Source organism: Trichosurus vulpecula, chromosome 1 (genome assembly GCF_011100635.1).
Source record: "Trichosurus vulpecula isolate mTriVul1 chromosome 1, mTriVul1.pri, whole genome shotgun sequence".
NCBI classification, from domain to species: domain Eukaryota; kingdom Metazoa; phylum Chordata; class Mammalia; order Diprotodontia; family Phalangeridae; genus Trichosurus; species Trichosurus vulpecula.
The window spans coordinates 85,253,610-85,272,305 of NC_050573.1; the positions used below are offsets into that span (position 1 = coordinate 85,253,610).

At 38.8% G+C, this 18,696-nt stretch overlaps 2 protein-coding genes across 3 annotated transcripts in view; both read left to right on the plus strand.

The window, feature by feature from the left end:
• Positions 1-3,333: 3,333 nt before the first annotated feature.
• The window catches only part of TOP1MT (DNA topoisomerase I mitochondrial), a 45,732-nt gene continuing 30,369 nt past the window's right edge, over positions 3,334-18,696 (plus strand). Inside the window, exons 1-5 of one of the 2 annotated variants that reach the window (XM_036739145.1) lie at positions 3,334-3,597; positions 6,886-7,001; positions 9,159-9,280; positions 14,062-14,184; positions 15,100-15,287. In XM_036739145.1, coding sequence (XP_036595040.1) covers positions 3,446-3,597; positions 6,886-7,001; positions 9,159-9,280; positions 14,062-14,184; positions 15,100-15,287 — 701 coding nt within the window. In that variant the 5' untranslated portion in view covers positions 3,334-3,445. The remainder of the gene's footprint in view (positions 3,598-6,885; positions 7,002-9,158; positions 9,281-14,061; positions 14,185-15,099; positions 15,288-18,696) is intronic. The other variant, XM_036739154.1, reaches the window with a different exon arrangement.
• LOC118854036 (COMM domain-containing protein 3-like) lies at positions 17,936-18,487 on the plus strand. The gene has a single exon (XM_036764345.1). The coding sequence runs from the start codon at positions 17,936-17,938 to the stop codon at positions 18,485-18,487; it is 552 nt and encodes a 183-aa protein (XP_036620240.1).

The following is an 18,696-nucleotide window of genomic DNA, read 5'->3' on the forward strand; positions in this document are numbered from 1 at the left end:
CTGAAAAATATTGCATTATAATGGAGCAGATGTGTAAATAACTAGATATATACAAGATATGTATAGAGTGGATGAAAGGTAATCTGAGAGGGCAGGTAATAGAGTTCAGTCCCAATTAATATGAAAAATGTAATCCCTGAAGTGATTCTTTCCAAATTCACACTATTAGAAATTATAATTACATAAAATAAGGTAGTTGGTTCTAGCCCAGTGGAAATGTTCATGGAGAATTCAAATAATACAACCCTTTCACGGGATTCATTTTCACAAATTGGGACCTAGCAGTAGGGAGACTGGAGAAGGCCTACAGAAGGTAGAATTTGAGCTGAGCTTTAAAGGAAGGCCAAGGAAACTTGGAGAAGGAGGTAAGGAAGGAGAGCATTTCAGGCATGAGGGACAGCAACTGCAGGCAGAAAGATGGAAGATGGAGTTGTGTTCAAGGAACTACAAGTAGGCCAGTATTGCTGGAATGTAGAGCATGTGGAGATGAGTCTAGTGTAGAATACTAGAAAACAAGGAGGGGCCAAGTTAGAAAGAGCTTTAAATGCCGGAGGACTTTATATTTGATTCTGAAAATAATGCATCTGGGTGGCACAATGGATAGAGTATTAAACCTCAGGAAGACCTGAGTTCAAATCCAGCCTTAGAGACTAGCTGTGTGACTCTGGGCAAGTCACTTAACCTTTGTCTGCCTCAGTTTCCTCTGCTGTAAAATAAAGATGATAATAATAGCATCTACCCTCCAAGGTTGTTAAGAGTATCAGATGAGACAATATTTGTAACAACTCGCACAGTGCTTGGCACATAGTAGGTGCTTAATAAATGCTTGTTCCCTTCCCCTCTAGAGTTTATTATGGGAGAGAGGAGGAAGGTGTAACATGGCCAGACCTACACTTTAGAAAAATCATTTCGGCAAATGAGCAGATGGTAGGTTAGAATGTGGAAAGATTTGGGGCAGAGAGATGAATTAGAATACCATTGTAATATTGTAGGCAAGAGGCGATAAGGGTCTGAACTAGGGTGTCTTCTGTGTTGAGTGAAGAGATGAGACTTTATTTGAGGAATACTGTAAAGGTAGACATGACAAGACTTGGTGATAAATTGGATATATGGGGTGAGTGAGAGTGAGGAACCAAGGATGAGCCGAGTGAAAGAAGACAGTGGGGGAAGATATCTGAGTGATGTAAGATAGGGAAGGGGAGAGTGTAGCCAGGGATGGCCTGAGAAGAATTAAGGGTGGAAGGAATGATGATCTGGGTGAGTAGCCTCCTCTTCTGTAAATAAGAGCATTTGACTTAATAATGAATGATTGAATGAGAAAACATTAAGCACCTACTCTTTAACCAGGTCCAGAGGACACAAAATAAAGTAAGATAGTCTTTGTCCTCAGAAAGCTAACATTCATTTAGTAGCTAGTTAGGGAATTTGTATGGGGAATTGTGAGTAGAGCCATAGGGCAGTGGATTGTCACTGCTCTTTCTAAAACCACTGGTGGTATTTATTTGATTACTATTCCCAGGGCAAGAGGTAGGATGGGGGTATGTAGAGAGAATGCACATGGCAGCAGAGGTGGATGGATTGTGATGCGAGGTCTGTGTCAGTATAGACATATATGTGCAGGTATAGTTGGGGCAGCTTGGTGGCGCAGTGGATTGAGTGGTGGACCTGGAGTCAGACTCTTCTTCCTGAGTTGAGATCTGGCCTCAGACACTAGTTATGTGACCATGGACAAGTCACTTAACTCTGTTTGCTTCAGTTTCCTCATCTGTAAAATGAGCTGAAGAAGGAAATGGCAAACCACTCCAGTATCTTTGCCATGAAAACTCCAGATGGGGCTGTGAAGAGTGAACCAAGTGCAGGTGACTGAACAGCAAGTCTAGGTATATATAGATCTCAAAGGTCCTTTCAAACTTGGAAGTTCTATGATTTGATGGCTAAAGTCTCTCAAACTAAGCAGTAGTTACAGAATCAGATGCATCACCTGCATTTAAAAAGTTAGCTCTGGTGTTCGACTTTCAAAAGTAATGACTAGTGCCAAAAATAGTCAAGAAAGGCCTGGGGGAAACATGATTTCTGTAGTCTTCTTAACAGTGTGCTAGTGCTCTATAGCCACTAGGTGTCAGGATAAACCAAGTATGAACTGAATGAGTAACTTCTGGATAGAAATCTTAAATGTGGCTCTTGATCGTTGAATAAATTAGAACAGTGAGTGACTTTAAAGTCTATTTTGTTAGCCAGGTGATCCAGTCCTACAAGGATTTTATGTAATGCTAATTACTTTAAAGTTTATAAAATGTTTCCCTCATCGTAGCCATGTGGTAGTGTGCAAGTATGTTTATTCCCATTTTAAAGGTAAGGAAAAAGACTCAATTTAAGTGATTTACCCATGATTGCACAATTAGTAACTGAGGCAGGATTGAAACTTTTTATAAAACAAGGGGAACTGTGTAATCTAAGATGCCTTTTAGTTGCACAGTTTTTCAGTTGACATAGATTTGTGCTTTAAATTTAGCATCATGTACCTAAACTCTATTGAGAGTTTTCTAAGAAGTAAACATAAAGAGGGAAACATCAAATCTTCAAACAGTTGGTACCAAATAAACAGCTGGGATACCTTTGAAAGTGGCCGTAGCCCTTATCGTTTTCTCTTTCAACCTCACGCTTAGTTGATTTTTTCTGTGTGGATAAAGAAACCTAGGTGTAGCCAAAGTAATTTCAAGTAGGAAAAAAGTACTTTCTATCAAAGACCTTTGGAGCTAAAAGGAACCATGGAATGGCACACCTAGGCAACTTCCACATTTTACAGGCAAAGAAATAGAGGCCAGAGAAGGGGAAAGACTTGATTGCTATCATAGACGTAACTGGAAGAGCCAGGTTATAAGGATTCCAAGTTCAGTGGTGATTCCATTATACCAATGCTGCCTGCCATGAGGAGGCATCAGACTCCTTTCCCAGCAGTGCTTAATACATTCTTTAAGAATGAGATGGAGCATAAGATTAGTAGAGATGGTGTGGTAAAATAGAAAGAGCACTGATTTTGGAATCAGAGGACCAGGGTTCAAATCCCGAGTTGTCACTTCCTACCTGTGTGTCCTCAGACGAGTCACTCGCCCAATGTGGATCTCAGCCTCTTCATCTATTATTAAGGGAGTTGGAGATGGCCTTTAGGGGCTCTGTTAGCTTTAAATCTAAGACTCTAATACACAGAAAGGGGAGAGTAGAGTGTTAGAGCCAGGAGGTACTGTGGTATTGCTGTGTAGCTATACTATGGTATCAGGCTTAGGACTACATTTCCCAGAATGCTGCATTCTAGAAGCACCATGGATGCCATGTGAATTCATATCCTTTCCGGGTGAAAGGTCAACACACTGGCAAGTACAGGTATTTTAGTTTATCCCTTTGACCTCCCGTTAAACAAGCATGGTTTCTGCTGTGACGCTCTGGGATGCGGACGCATATTGGGAATATACTGTGGCTTAAAAGAGTAGCCCCTAGTGTGTGCTATGACACTAAATCTAGTTATCTCCTGAATGCCTGGAGAAGGCAGAGCCTCTGGCTGGGGGCAGCACAGAGAAGGGAGGGATCTGCAGGATCCAGGTAAGTGTTGAGTGATTTTCTTCTGATCATTTTTTTCACTTTGGAACAGGAGAAAATACCGCCTTCCTCTTTTTGAGGCAGCTTGCTGTAAACACACACACACACACACACACACACACACACACAGCTAAAGCTGGATTTGAACTCAGGTCTTCTTGACTCCAGGCCCAGTGCTCTATTCACTGTGCCACCTAGCTGAAAAGTGCTCTTATACCTCTTAAGTATTATAATAACATAAATATTAATTATGAAATATTTGTAAATTGGTTTTAGGCCTTTTAGATCAAAATGAGAATTTCAGAAGAATCATAGATTCCATAATAGGTATTCTTTAAGTGCCTAAAGATAATAGTGAAAGCAGTACTTTTTGGCTAATATTAGGTTCTTATGTGATAGGGGGCATTTGATAAATGTAGTAGTAGTGGTGGTGGTGGTGGTGGTGGTGGTGGTGATATAGTACTGGTAGTAGTTGTTTGTCCTTCATTCTTGAAGAGGACCATGACATGGGGGGATGGGGGGGTGGCAATGCCACAACGTGCAAGTGAATTGGATTTAAGTGAGGGAGGACTGTGCAAAGTCCACCAGCCTTACTTTTCTCCTCTGGAACCATCTAGGTCCAATGGCCAGATATAGGTCAGGACCACTGGAGATGACCCAGGATGCAGTGGAGACCTTGGCCTTTTCAAGCTAAGGTCTTTAACAGGGCTCAGTTTGACTGAGGCAATGCCCATTCAGTGATTAAGGCTTAAAAAGAAATTAGGCAGAAAACAACCTCTTTACCTAGTCAAAAAAAAAAATTCTGTTGGGGAGCGGAAGACCCTTAGGGTTCCCACTAAAACAGAAACAATTACTATTTACATTCGTTCTGAGCCAACCAGGGCCCAAACAATGATTAAGTAGGGCTTGGCCTGGGACCTGTTGACCAATCAATGAGAGCCAGAGTGATTCGGAGTTAAAAAATTGAGCAATCCCTGGATTTTAACAGCCTTTACTTAGTATAGAAGCAGACCTGCACAACTTTACAGTAAGTAAGGGCCAAAATTAAAATAAACTAAACTTCTTTGGGTTGCAGATAGATTTTTAGTGGCTCACTTTCCAAATAGAGGTATAATTAACGATTAAATTGCAAATAAACCATATTTTAAAGGGAGAAATTTTAATAAATATTAATTATATTTATTATTTAATGTTTTTATTTATCATGAAATCTCTCCTCTCAGACTAGAGACAGACTGATGATGGTTGATTGCCACAGGGCACATGACAAACAGGAGAGAGTACACAGTAGCAACCTACCGGCCAAGTTGCATGATGGTCACAATAGTGACCGGTGGAAAGCAGGTTAAGCAGGCACGGACAAAGCACTCCTTACATCTTCGCTTTCTTTTACATCCTCTGTATTTTTCATGGGGCCATGAAATCCTGTGGCGGACTACAAATGGCCCAAGGGCCATATATTGTACAGCCTTAGTGTACAACATGGTAACCTCTTCCCAATTTTTCTGCCCTTTGAAAATGAGTGAGTGAGTGAATGAAAAAGTATGTATTAAGCCTACTGTGGAGATACAAGTACAAGTCAGAGGCAATTTCTGCCCTCAAGAAGCTTGCATGTTAATTGGGAAACTGCTTATATTGAGGGCAGCTAGGTGGCACAGTGGATAACTCAGGAAGACCTGTGTTAAAATTCAGTCTTGGACACTAGTTGTGTGACCTTGGCCAAGTCATTTAACCCTGTTTGCCTTGGTTTCTCAGTTTCTTCATCTGTAAAATGAAGGAAATGGCAAACCACTGCAGTATCTCTGCCAAGAAAACCCCAAATAGGGTCGCGAAGAGTTGGATATGACGGAAGCAAATGAGCAACTCATATAGGGTAATGGTGGCTAGAGAGGGGTATTTTGGTCTGGGATATCTCCAGGAGTGCATGAGTGGAATAATAGGGCACCTTTTCCAGAAGCTATGGTAGAATCGATAGGACTGTTGTTCTTTAGAGGTAGAGGGAAGGGGTGGGACATAATATCTGGAGGTCTGGATGTGACACACCTTTTCCAGAAGCTATGGTAGAATCGATAGGACTGTTCTTTAGAGGTAGAGGGAAGGGGTGGGACATAATATCTGGAGGTCTGGTTGTGACACACCTTTTCCAGAAGCTATGATAGAATCCATAGGACTGTTGTTCTTTGAAGGTAGAGGGAAGGGGTGGGACATAATACCTGGAGGTCTGGTGGAGTGGGATGTTGCGGCTGAGTGGAAAAATGCTTTGTAAAAAATGTAATTGTTTTTGAATGTGGTGATTTCAAAATAAATACCTAATCACCAGCATTATTTCATGGATTTTTACTCTCGCAGTGTTCTCCTCCTCCTCACTCATACCAGAATCAGCCTAGCCCTCTTTCCCTCTCATCATTCAGATGACTACTGAAGTCTCTTGATCACTAAACTCTGCCTCTCCAAACGATTGCCAAATGGTTATTCCCAACCCACAGGACTGATCAAGCTTCTCGGGCAGCTTCCCTAGCTTCCTTTTGACTCTGAGATTAAATAAAAACTCTTGTGGTACTGGAAGCTCTTCACAGCCTGGTGTCAGCCTAGCTTTCCCAGCCAAATTACACATTACTCCTTCTCACTCCCACCTTCATCCAAACTGGCCAGCTTGATATTCCCAGAACACAGCATTCTATCTCCAAGTCACTGTGCTTTTGCATGGACTGTCACTCCAGTGTTGAATGCTTTTCTTCCATCACTCCCCTTCTTGAAACCCCTCGTTCCCTTCCAAGATTGTATTCATCTGTGTTGCCGTTGCTTATCTCCAGTAGAATATAAGCTCCTGAGAACAAGGGCTGTCTCATGTATTCGTATCCACGTGGCAACATACTATGCATGGTCCAAAGTAGGTGCTTTTTAAATGCTGGTTCCTTGATATTTCTAAATGCTTTTAGATTTAAATAGCATTCACGGTATGTGATACGCTTTTAGTTCCACTTTGCATTGTTATGTATCCCTTTTTTTTCCATTCTGCATATTTGTCATTTTTAACAGTGGACATATAAGTTGTTTCTAGTCTCTCCGTCTCTTATCTTTAGAACCCTAGGCTTGAGATCATATAGTTCAACTTCCTAATTTAACAGATAATGAAACTGAGGCCAGAGAAAGGTATGAACTTAGCTCTCAAAACCTGGGGGTGAGCCAGGATGAAATCTGAGATAAGCTGGCTCCCAGTTCTATACAATTTTGACTACAAAGAAATGTATCCATGAAGAAATAAATTTATTTGTGTGACTTGTCTTGTAGGTGGCAAGAGGAAAAAAGTGAAGATGGTGTGAAATGGAAACAGTTGGAACATAAGGGGCCATACTTTGCACCCTTATATGAACCACTTCCAGATGAAGTTCGCTTCTTTTATGATGGTAAGATAATAAACTGTAATAACATTTATCTGGTGTTTCAAACACTATTCTTTATGATTCTGTTGGGTAGAACAGTTGAGCTCACTCAGTTCTTCTGACTTCCAAGCCCAGTGTTCTTTCTTCTCCAGCATGCCTCCTGTCTTCCAAAATAATAGCTAATATTTATGTAGCACTGTTATGAAATACTTTATATGTATCAGCCATTAGACCACAACAGGAGTGACACAGTATAACTAGCATTATCCTCTCTTTACAGATGAAAAATCTAGATACAGAAGTAAAGTCACTTTCCCAAAGTCACATAGCTATCTAGTTAGGGGCCAGAGACTAGGCTGAAACCTGGGCTTTCTGACTCCCAAGTCTAGTCTTTGTGTTTCCTTGGCCATCGCAGAAAATGCTTGTCTAGATAATGATCTATATAAACAAAATCTTTATCATTTTATTTGAATGCCAGCAATTTAATATAATAGTAATAAGATAATCATAATAGTAATAGTCTTAGTGCTTACTAGTCTCCCTCCTACCTATTTTATAATTGCTCTGTAAATAACCCCAATACTTGTCTTGATTTTACAAAAATAGAATATCTGGATTTGGTTTTATTTGTGGGAACCCAAGTTCCTCTTGACTAACTGCGATCCCTAGGCTATAGACAGTAGGTATAAGTCAGAAAGGTATCAAGGCCTGGAAGAGGGCAAAGGTCAAAATGTGTGCTTGTTAGGTTTGCCCAGTCTTTCCATTGACAAACAGCATCCTGCTTTAAGGAGCCAATTCAGCTGATGCCATTCACATAAATATCACCCAGGCCTGATGTCATTTTACAGCTTCACCATTAAATGCTTCACATAGTGGAGGAGTTTAGTAGCTACATACAGCACAACCCTAGCTGACAAATACCTGTGGTCATCCACAGCTACCACAGTGATGATACAAGGTGAGGAAATCCAAGAACAAAATCTCTAGGTACTGCCACCATCTCTCAGGCTTTGTAGGTTATCCTCCTTTTACACATTCTGCCAACTCACGTCAACATTCAGTACTACCAAATACTGACTGATTCATTCCTCCATCTAATTCCTGCATGTCAGCATCCTTTCCGCTTTCTGGCATCCCTAAATAGACAGTGAAAGTTCCTACAGCGTCAGTTTGCATTTGTCTCTTTGTAGCAGCAGGAGCATCTAAGTGAAGCTTCTTCTGTGTAGTGCATAATGTCTTTATTCTTTTCTTTCTGTTAGTCCTGCAACCTCTTATTGTCTCTACTGATACTGAGTGAGGTTTTTTTTTTTGCTTTTTATCTTTACTGCTAATTGAGTTTTGAATTATGTTAGGTAATTATTGTTCTTTCTGCCATTCCCTCTTTTAGCACAGATAGTAAATACTTTTTGATTGATACTTCAGCTCAACAATAATGTTGACTCAACAGAGTTTTGAGTGCTTTTTATATACAGGGGCTTATACTGATGAGCAACAGAGATGGATAAAAAAAAATTAATAAGACGTGGTTTCTGTGTTCAAGAAGCCTACAGCTTCAGTTGAGCGAAAGTAGGATACCTGTTTCCAAGAGGGAGAAACTGAGGTACCAAAATGTTGAGTGGTTTGGGATCCCTGCCCGCAGCAGTTCATATTAAGCCATGTTATTTCTAGATACTTGGAATATCCATTGTATTTCTAAACTTAATCCTGAAGATCTGGTTATTTTGGAAGTATTATTGCTTTTATCTCATGGCTGTTTTGTTTTATGGGGGCGTTTTTTGAGATCTTTTGGTTGACCTTATCTGTCTGTATTTTTCCGGTTCTGAAGCCTTTAATCTAGCTTTGTTAATATACCTAATGAAACCAGGTAAATTTTGAAAGTTCAGATATTCTCAAATCAGGGTTTGTGGTTTTGTCAGTTAAATTTAGCAAATATTTATTGAGCATGTGATATGTGTAAAACTAGACACTTTTGGAGAATAAAAAAAGTCTTCATAAATTTTCGTAGGTTCTCTCCCCTCACTCCTCCCCCCCGACTTAGATACAAAAAAAAAACCTCTTGGCGCTGAGGTAAAATGAACGCAATGATAAGGAGCAATGTTAGTATCCTCGACATTGGAAACTGTAGGACCATAGAATAAACAGCAAGCACTCCGGGTGAATCTGGTCTTTCAATTTCCACAGGAAAAGCTATGAAGCTGAGTTTAGCAGCTGAAGAGATTGCTACCTTTTATGGGAAAATGTTGGACCATGAATATACAACAAAGGAGGTTTTTCAAAATAACTTCTTCAGCGACTGGCGGAAGGTACTTTGTCTTGGATGCGTGTGTGTGATTGATGTTGCTATTTTTTTAAATCTTGTACTGAATTGTCTTTTTTCCTTTTAATAAATTTTCACTATAAACAACTTCATGAAAAGTTAACATAGAAATGGAAATTCCAGTATGTCTGTACCCAACCTAAGTCATGAGATGCAGAGCTTGAAGGGTGCTCAGAGCCTTTTTGGTTCAATTCCATCATTTTACATGGGGATATGGGGCCTAGCATGGTTAAAGACAGATAAGAATCATGATCAGAGCTGTTTACAAGTTTGCAGTGCCTTCAGTAGATTAATGACAAGACTCATCTCCTGTGTTCCTTTCCAGATTTTGTCCTTCAGCGGTATTTATCTATTTTATTGTTTTCATGTTTTTACTCTTCTCACTCCAGTTTCTTTACTCTGCGTTATTTTGAATATCTTTCCACTTTGCTTTATTTCCTAAAAATGGTCATCTGAAATGAAATTTCCTTTTAGCTTCTTGAGACCTATAAAAATAGCTTTTTATGCCTGTGATAATGATTTATTTTCACTATAAGGACACTGAATTAAAAGTATTAAAATATAAGCAGTCATTTTTTTCTTAGTCCAATAAGTTTATTTTTGAAAATGTGCACAAAAATGTTGAACCATTTCATGCATCTTCAGCAGCTGGAGCATCTCCACTCTTTGTGTTCCTGGTATATATCACTTGTGCTCTGTGTTTGGAAACTAGCTTAATCAGACCTTTACTAAGCAGTTCCTGGAGAGCTGCTCAGGCTAGAGAGATCTTCAGTCTCTCTGAGACTACTGTGGGAGTGGTAAGTTTATAGTTGGGGACCTCTTTGCAGAGTTTGTGATATGTTGCTTTGTCAAACAGAACCAGATTGTTGAGCTTGTCTCAAACTTTTCCCTTGGACCACTTTTCTTCTTAGCTTTGCCCCCAGATTTATTCATGGGATCTTTGTCCTTCTTGGTTGACTTGCCAGCATCTTTCTTCTTCTTATCATCCTTGGGCAGCATGGTGAGGCTTCAGGAACTCGTAGTCATTTAATAGTCATAAAATTATTGTTTTGCTCCCACTTATCTAACTGCTCCTTCTCTATCTCCTTTGCTGGATCCTCCTCTAGATCATGCTCCAGAACCTCGGGGTTCTGTCCTGGCCCCTCTTCTCTTCTCTCACTATACTTCTTCACTTGGTGATCTCATCAGCTTCTGTGAGTTTAATTACCATCTTTATGCTTATGATTCTCAAATCTACCTTTCCTGCCCCACTTGCTCTGCTGACCTTGTCTTCTTGCATCTTCAACTGCCTTTCCGACATCTGTAACTGGATGTTCAGTAGACATCTTAAACTCATGTCCAAAAGAGAGTTCATTATCTTCCCCCGCTAAACACTACTACTGTACTACTATAGAGGGCATCACCATCTTCTCAGTCCCTCACGCTTACAACCAAGAAGTTATCCTGGACTCTTCACTATCTCTCACACAAACACACCCACCTTCTATATCCAAATTGTTGTCAAGGCCCATTGGTTTTATTTTTATGACATCTCCCGAATATGTCCCCTTTTCTTCTCTGATCCTGCCCACCATCATCACCTCACTTCCAGACTATTGCAGTAGCCTGTTGGTTTGTCTGCCTGCTTCAGATCTCTTCCCATTCTAATCCATTCTCCATTTAGCCACTAAAGTGATTTTTCTGAAATGCAAACCTGATCATGTCACCTCTATATTAAATGAACTCCAGTGGTTTCCTGTTGCTTTTGGGATCAAATACAAAATCTTCTATTTGGCATTAAAAGCCCTTCATACATAGCCCCCTCCTACCTTTCTAGTCTTCTTACATCTTGCTCCCCAACATATACTCCTCAATTCAGTGACCCTGGCCTCTTTGCTGTTCCCCAAACAAGACACTCCACTCTGGGCCTTCTCTTTGACTGTCCCCTATCCCTAGAATGCTCTCCTTCTCTACTGTGACAGCTGACCTCACTGGCTTCCTTTAAGTCTCACCTAAAATTCCACCTACTCTAGGAAACTTTCCCCAAGCCCTCTTAATTCCAATGCCTTCTTTCTGTTAATTATTTCCTATTTATCCTTATATAGCTTGCTCTGTGTGTATGTACGTGTGTATGTATGTGTGTGTATTGTATATTGTAAGAGTGATGAAGGCAATGTGTGGTGCAGAGTTCTGGACTGATCATAGACTTATCCTTTCCAAGCTAAATATTTGTTTTCAACAAAAGCAGTGCCCCCAAGGCAAAATGACTGCTCAAAGAATTAATGTCAACAAATTAGAGCTCTTCTCTGAGTGAGAACAGTTTGTTGCTAACTTAGAGGGAAAATTGAGCCAACACACAGTTGGCAACAGTGGAGCAGAAGAGGAATGGGCAGCTTTCAGAGGTTTGGTGTATAGCACTGCATTTGCTCATCTGGGTCAGAACACTCACAAGCGGCAATACTGGTTTGATGAAAATGATGGGGAAATTCAGAAGCTGCTAAATGAAAAACGAGAACTCCACAGGGTTTACCAGCAGGATAGCTCATCCATCTCTAAGAAGGTAGCTTTTAATTCCATCAAAAGTAAAGTACAAGTAAAGCTTAGAGAGATGCAGGATTCTTGGCTCAGTCAGAAGGCAGATGAAATTCAGTTTTATGCTGATAGTAATAATCCAAAGAGTTTTTATGATGTCCTGAAGGCTATTTATGGGCCAAAGACCTTTGGTACATCTCAGGTACTCAGTGCTGACAGAGCCACATTGATTAGTGATAAGGACATGATCCTGGAGAGATAGGCTGAACACTTCCATAGTGTTCTCAACAGACCATCACCAATGAATGCTGAAGCCTTTGACTGTTTACCTCAGGTTGAAGTCAATCCCTCCCTAGCTGAAGCTCCAACTAAGGAAGAGATTTTGAATGTCATTAGGCTCCTTTCATGTGGCAAAGCACCTGGTGCTGGTTCTATTCCAGCCAAGATTTCCAAGGTAGGGGGTCCATCGCTCATATAAAAGCTGAAATTTTCCAGGTTATATGGCAAGAGGAGGTTATCCCCCAGCAGTTCAAGTATGCCTCCATTGTCCATCTCTATTAAGGTAAAGGAAATAGATTGTCCTATGATGGTCATGCAGCGGGGGTCTCTCTCTTAGTCATTGCTGGCAGATTCTTGCCAGAGTCCCTCTTAATAGGCTGATCCTTCACCTGGACGATGGTCGTATACTTGAGAGCTAGTGTGGCTTCAGAAAGGGCCGAGGAACAGTCGATATGGTGCTTGCTGCCTGGTAACTCCAGGAGAAATGCCAGGAATATATATAGTATGTTGTCTCCCCCATATAGATAAATTATATATATATATATATATTTAGCATGTTGTCTCCCCCATATATACATACATTGTGTTGTAAGCTTCTTGAGAGCAAGAACCTTTTGTATCCCTTTGTACAGTGCCTTGCATGTAGCAGGTACTTAATAATCATTTCTTGAATTGAGTTGAAAATATTCCACAGCTTGTTCAACCAGTCTTCAACAGTTGGCTATATAGGCCATTTTCAGATTTTTACTATTATAATTGAGGTAGGTATGAATATTTTATATAGGCAGTCTGGTGTAGTAGATAGATGACTGATCTTGGGATCAGAATACCAAGATTATAGAGAGTTAAGAAGAAAGAGAAGAGGAAGTGTAGGCCTCTATTGTAGATATCCTACAGGGTTATTGTGAAGAGGAGATGAAATAATGTATGTAAAGCATTTTACAAACTTTAAACTGCTATATAAATGCTAGCTGTCATCATTATTATTGACAGCTGTCATTTGCAAGACAATCTAATTAGTGTAAACTTTTTATTTATTTATTTTTTAGCAATGAGCTGTTAAGAGTCAGCATTGTATAGTGGGTAGAATGCTAAAGTTGGAACTGAGGAAGGCTTGGGTTCAAATCCCATTTCTGTCTCTTACTGACTTTGGGCAAGTTACTTACCTTTCTCATCCAAAGACTTAAGTTATAAATGAATATAACCTATGCTGACACACCTATGAAATCACATGTCATGGATGTATTGGCATAAACACCTGACAGCTGTTTTTCCTTTGATCATAATGTAGAAGCTTTTAATTTTTCAGTAGGCATTAAATACATGGTGCCTTCCTACTTATGGCATATATTTAAAGTACTGGCCGAAAGGGTCCTAGAGTGCTGAAAAGAGCAGCCTTGGTTTTTTTACTTCATTTCTTTATGATAAAGTTTAAATTATATTAGTATTTTTAGGTACTGAGTCATTAATAACAATAGTTATAATGAATTATTAGTCGTTGATGTCATCTAGTACACCCTTTGTTTCTAGTCTCTCTCTCTCAGGAATACCTATCTGACCCATTCATTTTTAGGGAAGGAAATTTCTTCATCTCCCTAAATAGCAAGTTTGTGTCCTGCTCATTGGGTCCATTTTTGTCCTTTTAGTTATAGATAAGAGATGGTCTATTCTGATGATTCATTGTGTTGTGGATTTACTCCATACCATTGGGGTGCAGGCTTCTAGCAGGTTCTAACAAACTGGAAAAACCTCAGGTAATTACCTAGTGATGGACTTTGTTTCTTTTTGAGTACCAGGCTTGCTAAGCTTGCTGGGAGGACCTCTTCACCCAGAGGTTGAACACAAGATAATGGGTTTTATGAAGACTGTCTGCTAAAGTCTCTGCCTTCGTTGTTAGGGCACCCTTATGATAAAATCATGGAGCTTGAAGTTGATGAGTAAGGAAGGCTTTATATTGGTTTCTGGCTTTTGGCACAGGAAATGACAGTGGAAGAGAAAAAGATAATCAAGCACCTGGACAAGTGTGACTTCACAGAGATCCACAAGTACTTTGTTGACAAAAATGAAGCCCGAAAAGCTTTGCCCAAAGAGGAGAAACAGGTCAGGATGCATTCTAAAATTTTAGAGTTGTTCATTTATTGATATTAATCCTAGAGGAATTCATCTTATTCATGGGCTCAGCAAGGCCATCAATAAGAGGTTGGTTAGCAGAGACATAAATACTCTGTGTCCTTGAAATCTCTCCTGGTCAAATTTCATTCAGATATATTTTAAGCAGACTTAATTGCATGAAGTTCTTTACATTAAAGATAAAATTAGGGAGTGATTATTTACTTTATTGACAGTCATTTTATAAAAGGATAAGATTCTTTTAAATAGTAAACTCCCCTAGGATGTTTAAAATACTTCATTTACAGACTTTGAGAAACACATATAACTACATAAAACTAGGTCCACCTTTAAGGGGAGGAATGTGGTTAGTAACATTTCTCCTCTGAAGCATGTGATAAATTAATAAAACATAATTTGGTCCACTGTGAAATATGGTTTTCATTTTTCATTGTTTTATGTAAATATTTCCCCAAATCTTTGGGAAAAATCTACTGTAACTTCATTTATTTTTCGTTTGAAATTCATTAAAGTCCTTAAGAAATGATAATCCTTACAAGAAACAAAAGTAGCTTTGAATAGAGATGGGCAAAGCAGTTTTTTAACAATAATTGTATTTGATAGTTGAAGTTTAACTCAGAACTTTTAAAAAAAAACTAGAATGACTTTTTTTTCCTTTTTTAGCTTAATTAAATTTAGTTTGAAAAATTCAGTTGTCATTGACAGCCTAACATGACTGGAGGTAACATAGTGGTAGATTCTATCTTATATCCTTCAGTAATTGTACATCACTCTAAGAAGTGTAGACTTCACTTTGGGTTAATTAAGGGGTGAATCTAATCTAAGAAACTTAAACTTATCCTATTCTGTTCACTGCTAATGCCATATGATATTTTACTAACTCAGAAGCTAAAAGAAGAAGCAGAAAGACTTCAGGAAGAGTTTGGCTACTGTATATTAGATGGCCACAGAGAGAAAATTGGCAATTTCAAGACTGAGCCACCAGGGTTGTTTCGTGGTCGTGGGGACCATCCAAAAATGGGGATGTTGAAGAAAAGAATAATGCCAGAAGATGTAATCATAAACTGTAGCAGGTATGCTTTTGGTTTAATAAAACCTTCCCATTAAAATTAGCATAAATTCGTGTTTTGAGTTAGGGATGGAGGGTGGGAGGAGGAGTCTCAAAGGGATGCTCTCTTAGGTTAAGAGCACATGGTAAAATTTAAGTGGTAGAAATTGAGTTGATCTTGCCTAAGATTTGTGTTTCTAACTTAAAACATAAAGATTATTTTTTAAAAACTTATTCAGCATTTTCTAGGGTCTAAGTTACATTCAGAAAACTAAAATGAATAAAGAGCATAAAGATTTTATTCCTTATATCTGTTATCAAAAGTTCAAGAGACATAATTTCTGGGTAATTAATCATTTATTCTTCATGCTAGCATATAATTAATCAAAGGGTTGAGTGACACTCCTGAATGGCAAAAACCCTTCATGGAATCCACTTGCCCCATTTATATGCCCTTGGAAGAGTGGGTGTTCCTGAGGGTTGCAGTTGCATCTGATTGATTAGCAAGTAATGAGAGAAAATGAATAGTATAACAAGAGGTGGGCCTATTCTAGTGAATGACTGGGGGACTTGATTTTGATTATGTCATTCACTTTCAAACCACCCTCAGTCTAGGGCAATCTAATCAGAGAATATATCCCCCAAACCTGAGTAGAACTGGGTGGTGTCTGAACAAGATTGAGGAGAAAGTTCATCCCGTATCATTATCTGCAATGTCTTTCAGATGCTGGCTTGGTCTAGTAGAGAATAAAGTTTCAGAAAGGGATAAATCCGGTGTCTCCCCAATATTAACAATTAGTTATTTGATAATCATTTTATCATTGTACTATGCTTAATGATTATAGTCATCTTAAAATTTTATATATGTTACACATACCAATTCCTCAACATATTTCTGTTGGTCAATAAAAGAAAGCAAATTTGTTTCATTAGACCACAGACTTAAAATTAGAAGAGACTTTTTAGAAATAAGCCACTCTAACCTCCTCATTTTACAGGTGAAGAACCTAAGGCTCAAATAATTTCTTTGAATGTTTGTTTTTGTTTTTTGGATAACATGATTGCAATTCTTGCTTTTTAAAATTTAACTCTTGATGGATACTAAGAAAATTTTCCAGCTCTGTTTTATTCTGTGTATAACTTTATTTTTTAAATGTGTTTGTTTTCTTATCCCCTATGTCACTCTTTTTCATTGTATTGCGTTGTGTAATCTATTCCCATTTAATGTTATGGTAGCTAGGTTTATATTTTTTTTCCATTTGTTTCTAATATTGCTTTTTTTCCCAAGCTACAATTTTTCCCCCTTTTCAAATGTAAACACGGTATTATTTTTTGTTTTTCAGGGTTTTTTTCTAGTTACTTTACCTTAATCTTTTTTAAGGTGTCCTCACTGGCTCCTTTTCCATCGCTCCCGATTTTCTCTCCCTTTCCTCCCCCTCTTCTTGCACAATTTGTTCCCCTTCTCCCTTTGGAGTTTTGCTTATTAGTTCCTTTTTCTTTCCAGCTTTTATCTGGTAATTTAATTCTTCCCCTCTTTTTTTTCACTTTTTGGTAAGTAGACTTTCCTCTCTTTCCCTTTAAGTAGTTTTTTCACTAGTTTCCTAATCAATAAGTTTTTTAAATTTCATATTCTACACCCTTTTCCAGAGATAATTTCTTTCCCTTTGTGTATTATTCTATTATATATTAAGTGCTTTACAGTTGTTATCTCATTTGATCCTCACAACAATCCTGGGAGGTAGGTGCTATTATCATTCATATTTTATAGTTGAGAAAACTGAGGCAAACAGAAATTAAGCAATTTACCCAGGATTACACAATTAATAAGTGTCTGAGTCTGGATTTGAATTCAGGTCTTCCTGACTTCAGGCCCAGTGCTCTATCAAGTATGTTTCAAACCCCTCTTTGTTATTAAAGCATGTTTTTTCGTTTATGGTTAAACTTTGAGTTGCAGGGTAGGTCATATTGGGCTGCATATTGAGCTCCATTGTTCTTCAGAACACGTTATTTCATTTCCTCCTGTGTTTTCTTGTGGATACAAAATAGTCTTGTATTATTTGAATTTCCTTTCGTTTGTATTTGAAGGTCTTTCTTTTGGTCCCTTGAAAAATTTGTTGTATCTCAATGCTGTTGTTAAATTTAACCACTCTCTGTCTTGCACTTTGCAGCCTTGAGTTTTTTTCTGGAGATGATTTATTGATTTTCCCAATTAACAACTTGTTTTCTGTGTTCAGGAGTTCTGGGCAGTTCTCTTGCATTTTTTCTTGCATTATAGTAATCAGATTTTTTGGCTCGTGATCTTCTGGGGAGAACTATATTCCTTAAATTCTCTCAAAGAATCCTGTCTTAAGATCAAAATATTTTGCTTAAATGGAAAGCATGTTTTCACATATATATTCATATATACATACACACACACACACACACACACACACACACGTGTGTGTGTGTGTGTGTGTGCAATTTTATTTTTTACAATTACATGTAAAAACAATTTTTAACATTTGTTTTTAAAATTTTGAGTTTCAAATTCTCTTTCTCCCTCCTCTACCCCCTCCTCGAGAAGGCAAGCAATTTGATATAGGTTATACATATTAGCCATGTTGCAAAAGGAAACAGACTCCTCCCCCCCCCCCCCCCAAAAAAAAGAAAGTTTAAAAAATATGCTTTCAGATGCTGGCCGATCCCAGCTGCTTCGACCTCGCCGCCTTCGCGCTTCTTGTGCGGGCAGCCTTTCGGAGCCTGCTGGAAGCCCAGGCCGATGTGGCCATGCTAGATCATCCAGACCTGAAACATATTGATCCTTTGGTATTAAAACACAGTCATGCAGCACTTGCAACTTGTATACTGGAGGCAGGAAAGCAGAAAGCTGACAAGTCAACTCTGAGCACATGTCTAGAAGACTGCAAATTTGACAGAGAAAGAATAGAACTCTTTTGCACTGAATATCAGAAAAACAAGAATTCTCTGGAAATCCTACTGGGAAGTATTGGCAGATGCCCCCTCCTTATAACTGATGTTTCTTGGCGTTTGGAATATCAGATTAAGACCAATCAACTTCACAGACTGTATCGACCATCATATTTGGTGACCTTAAATGTTGAGAAAGAGGATCCTAGATCCCACCCTGACATTAGCTTTAATTGCACTATGGAGCAATTACAGGATTTAGTGGGAAAACTTAAAGATGCCGCTAAAAGCCTGGAAAGAGCAACTCAAACGTGATCGAAGGACGGTAACAATCTGCTAGGGTCAAGACGAAGACCAGTGCTCCCGGTCCTTCACGCAAGCCATCCATCCCTTCTGCAAGTCGAATCCCTTCCGTTTTAGTAGAATTTGTATTAATTCCGCCTTTTGTACATCTGAAACTTATGAAACCTGACTTTTTTTTACATTATCACAATAGAAGTGAAGGCAGTAATGCCATTCTATGT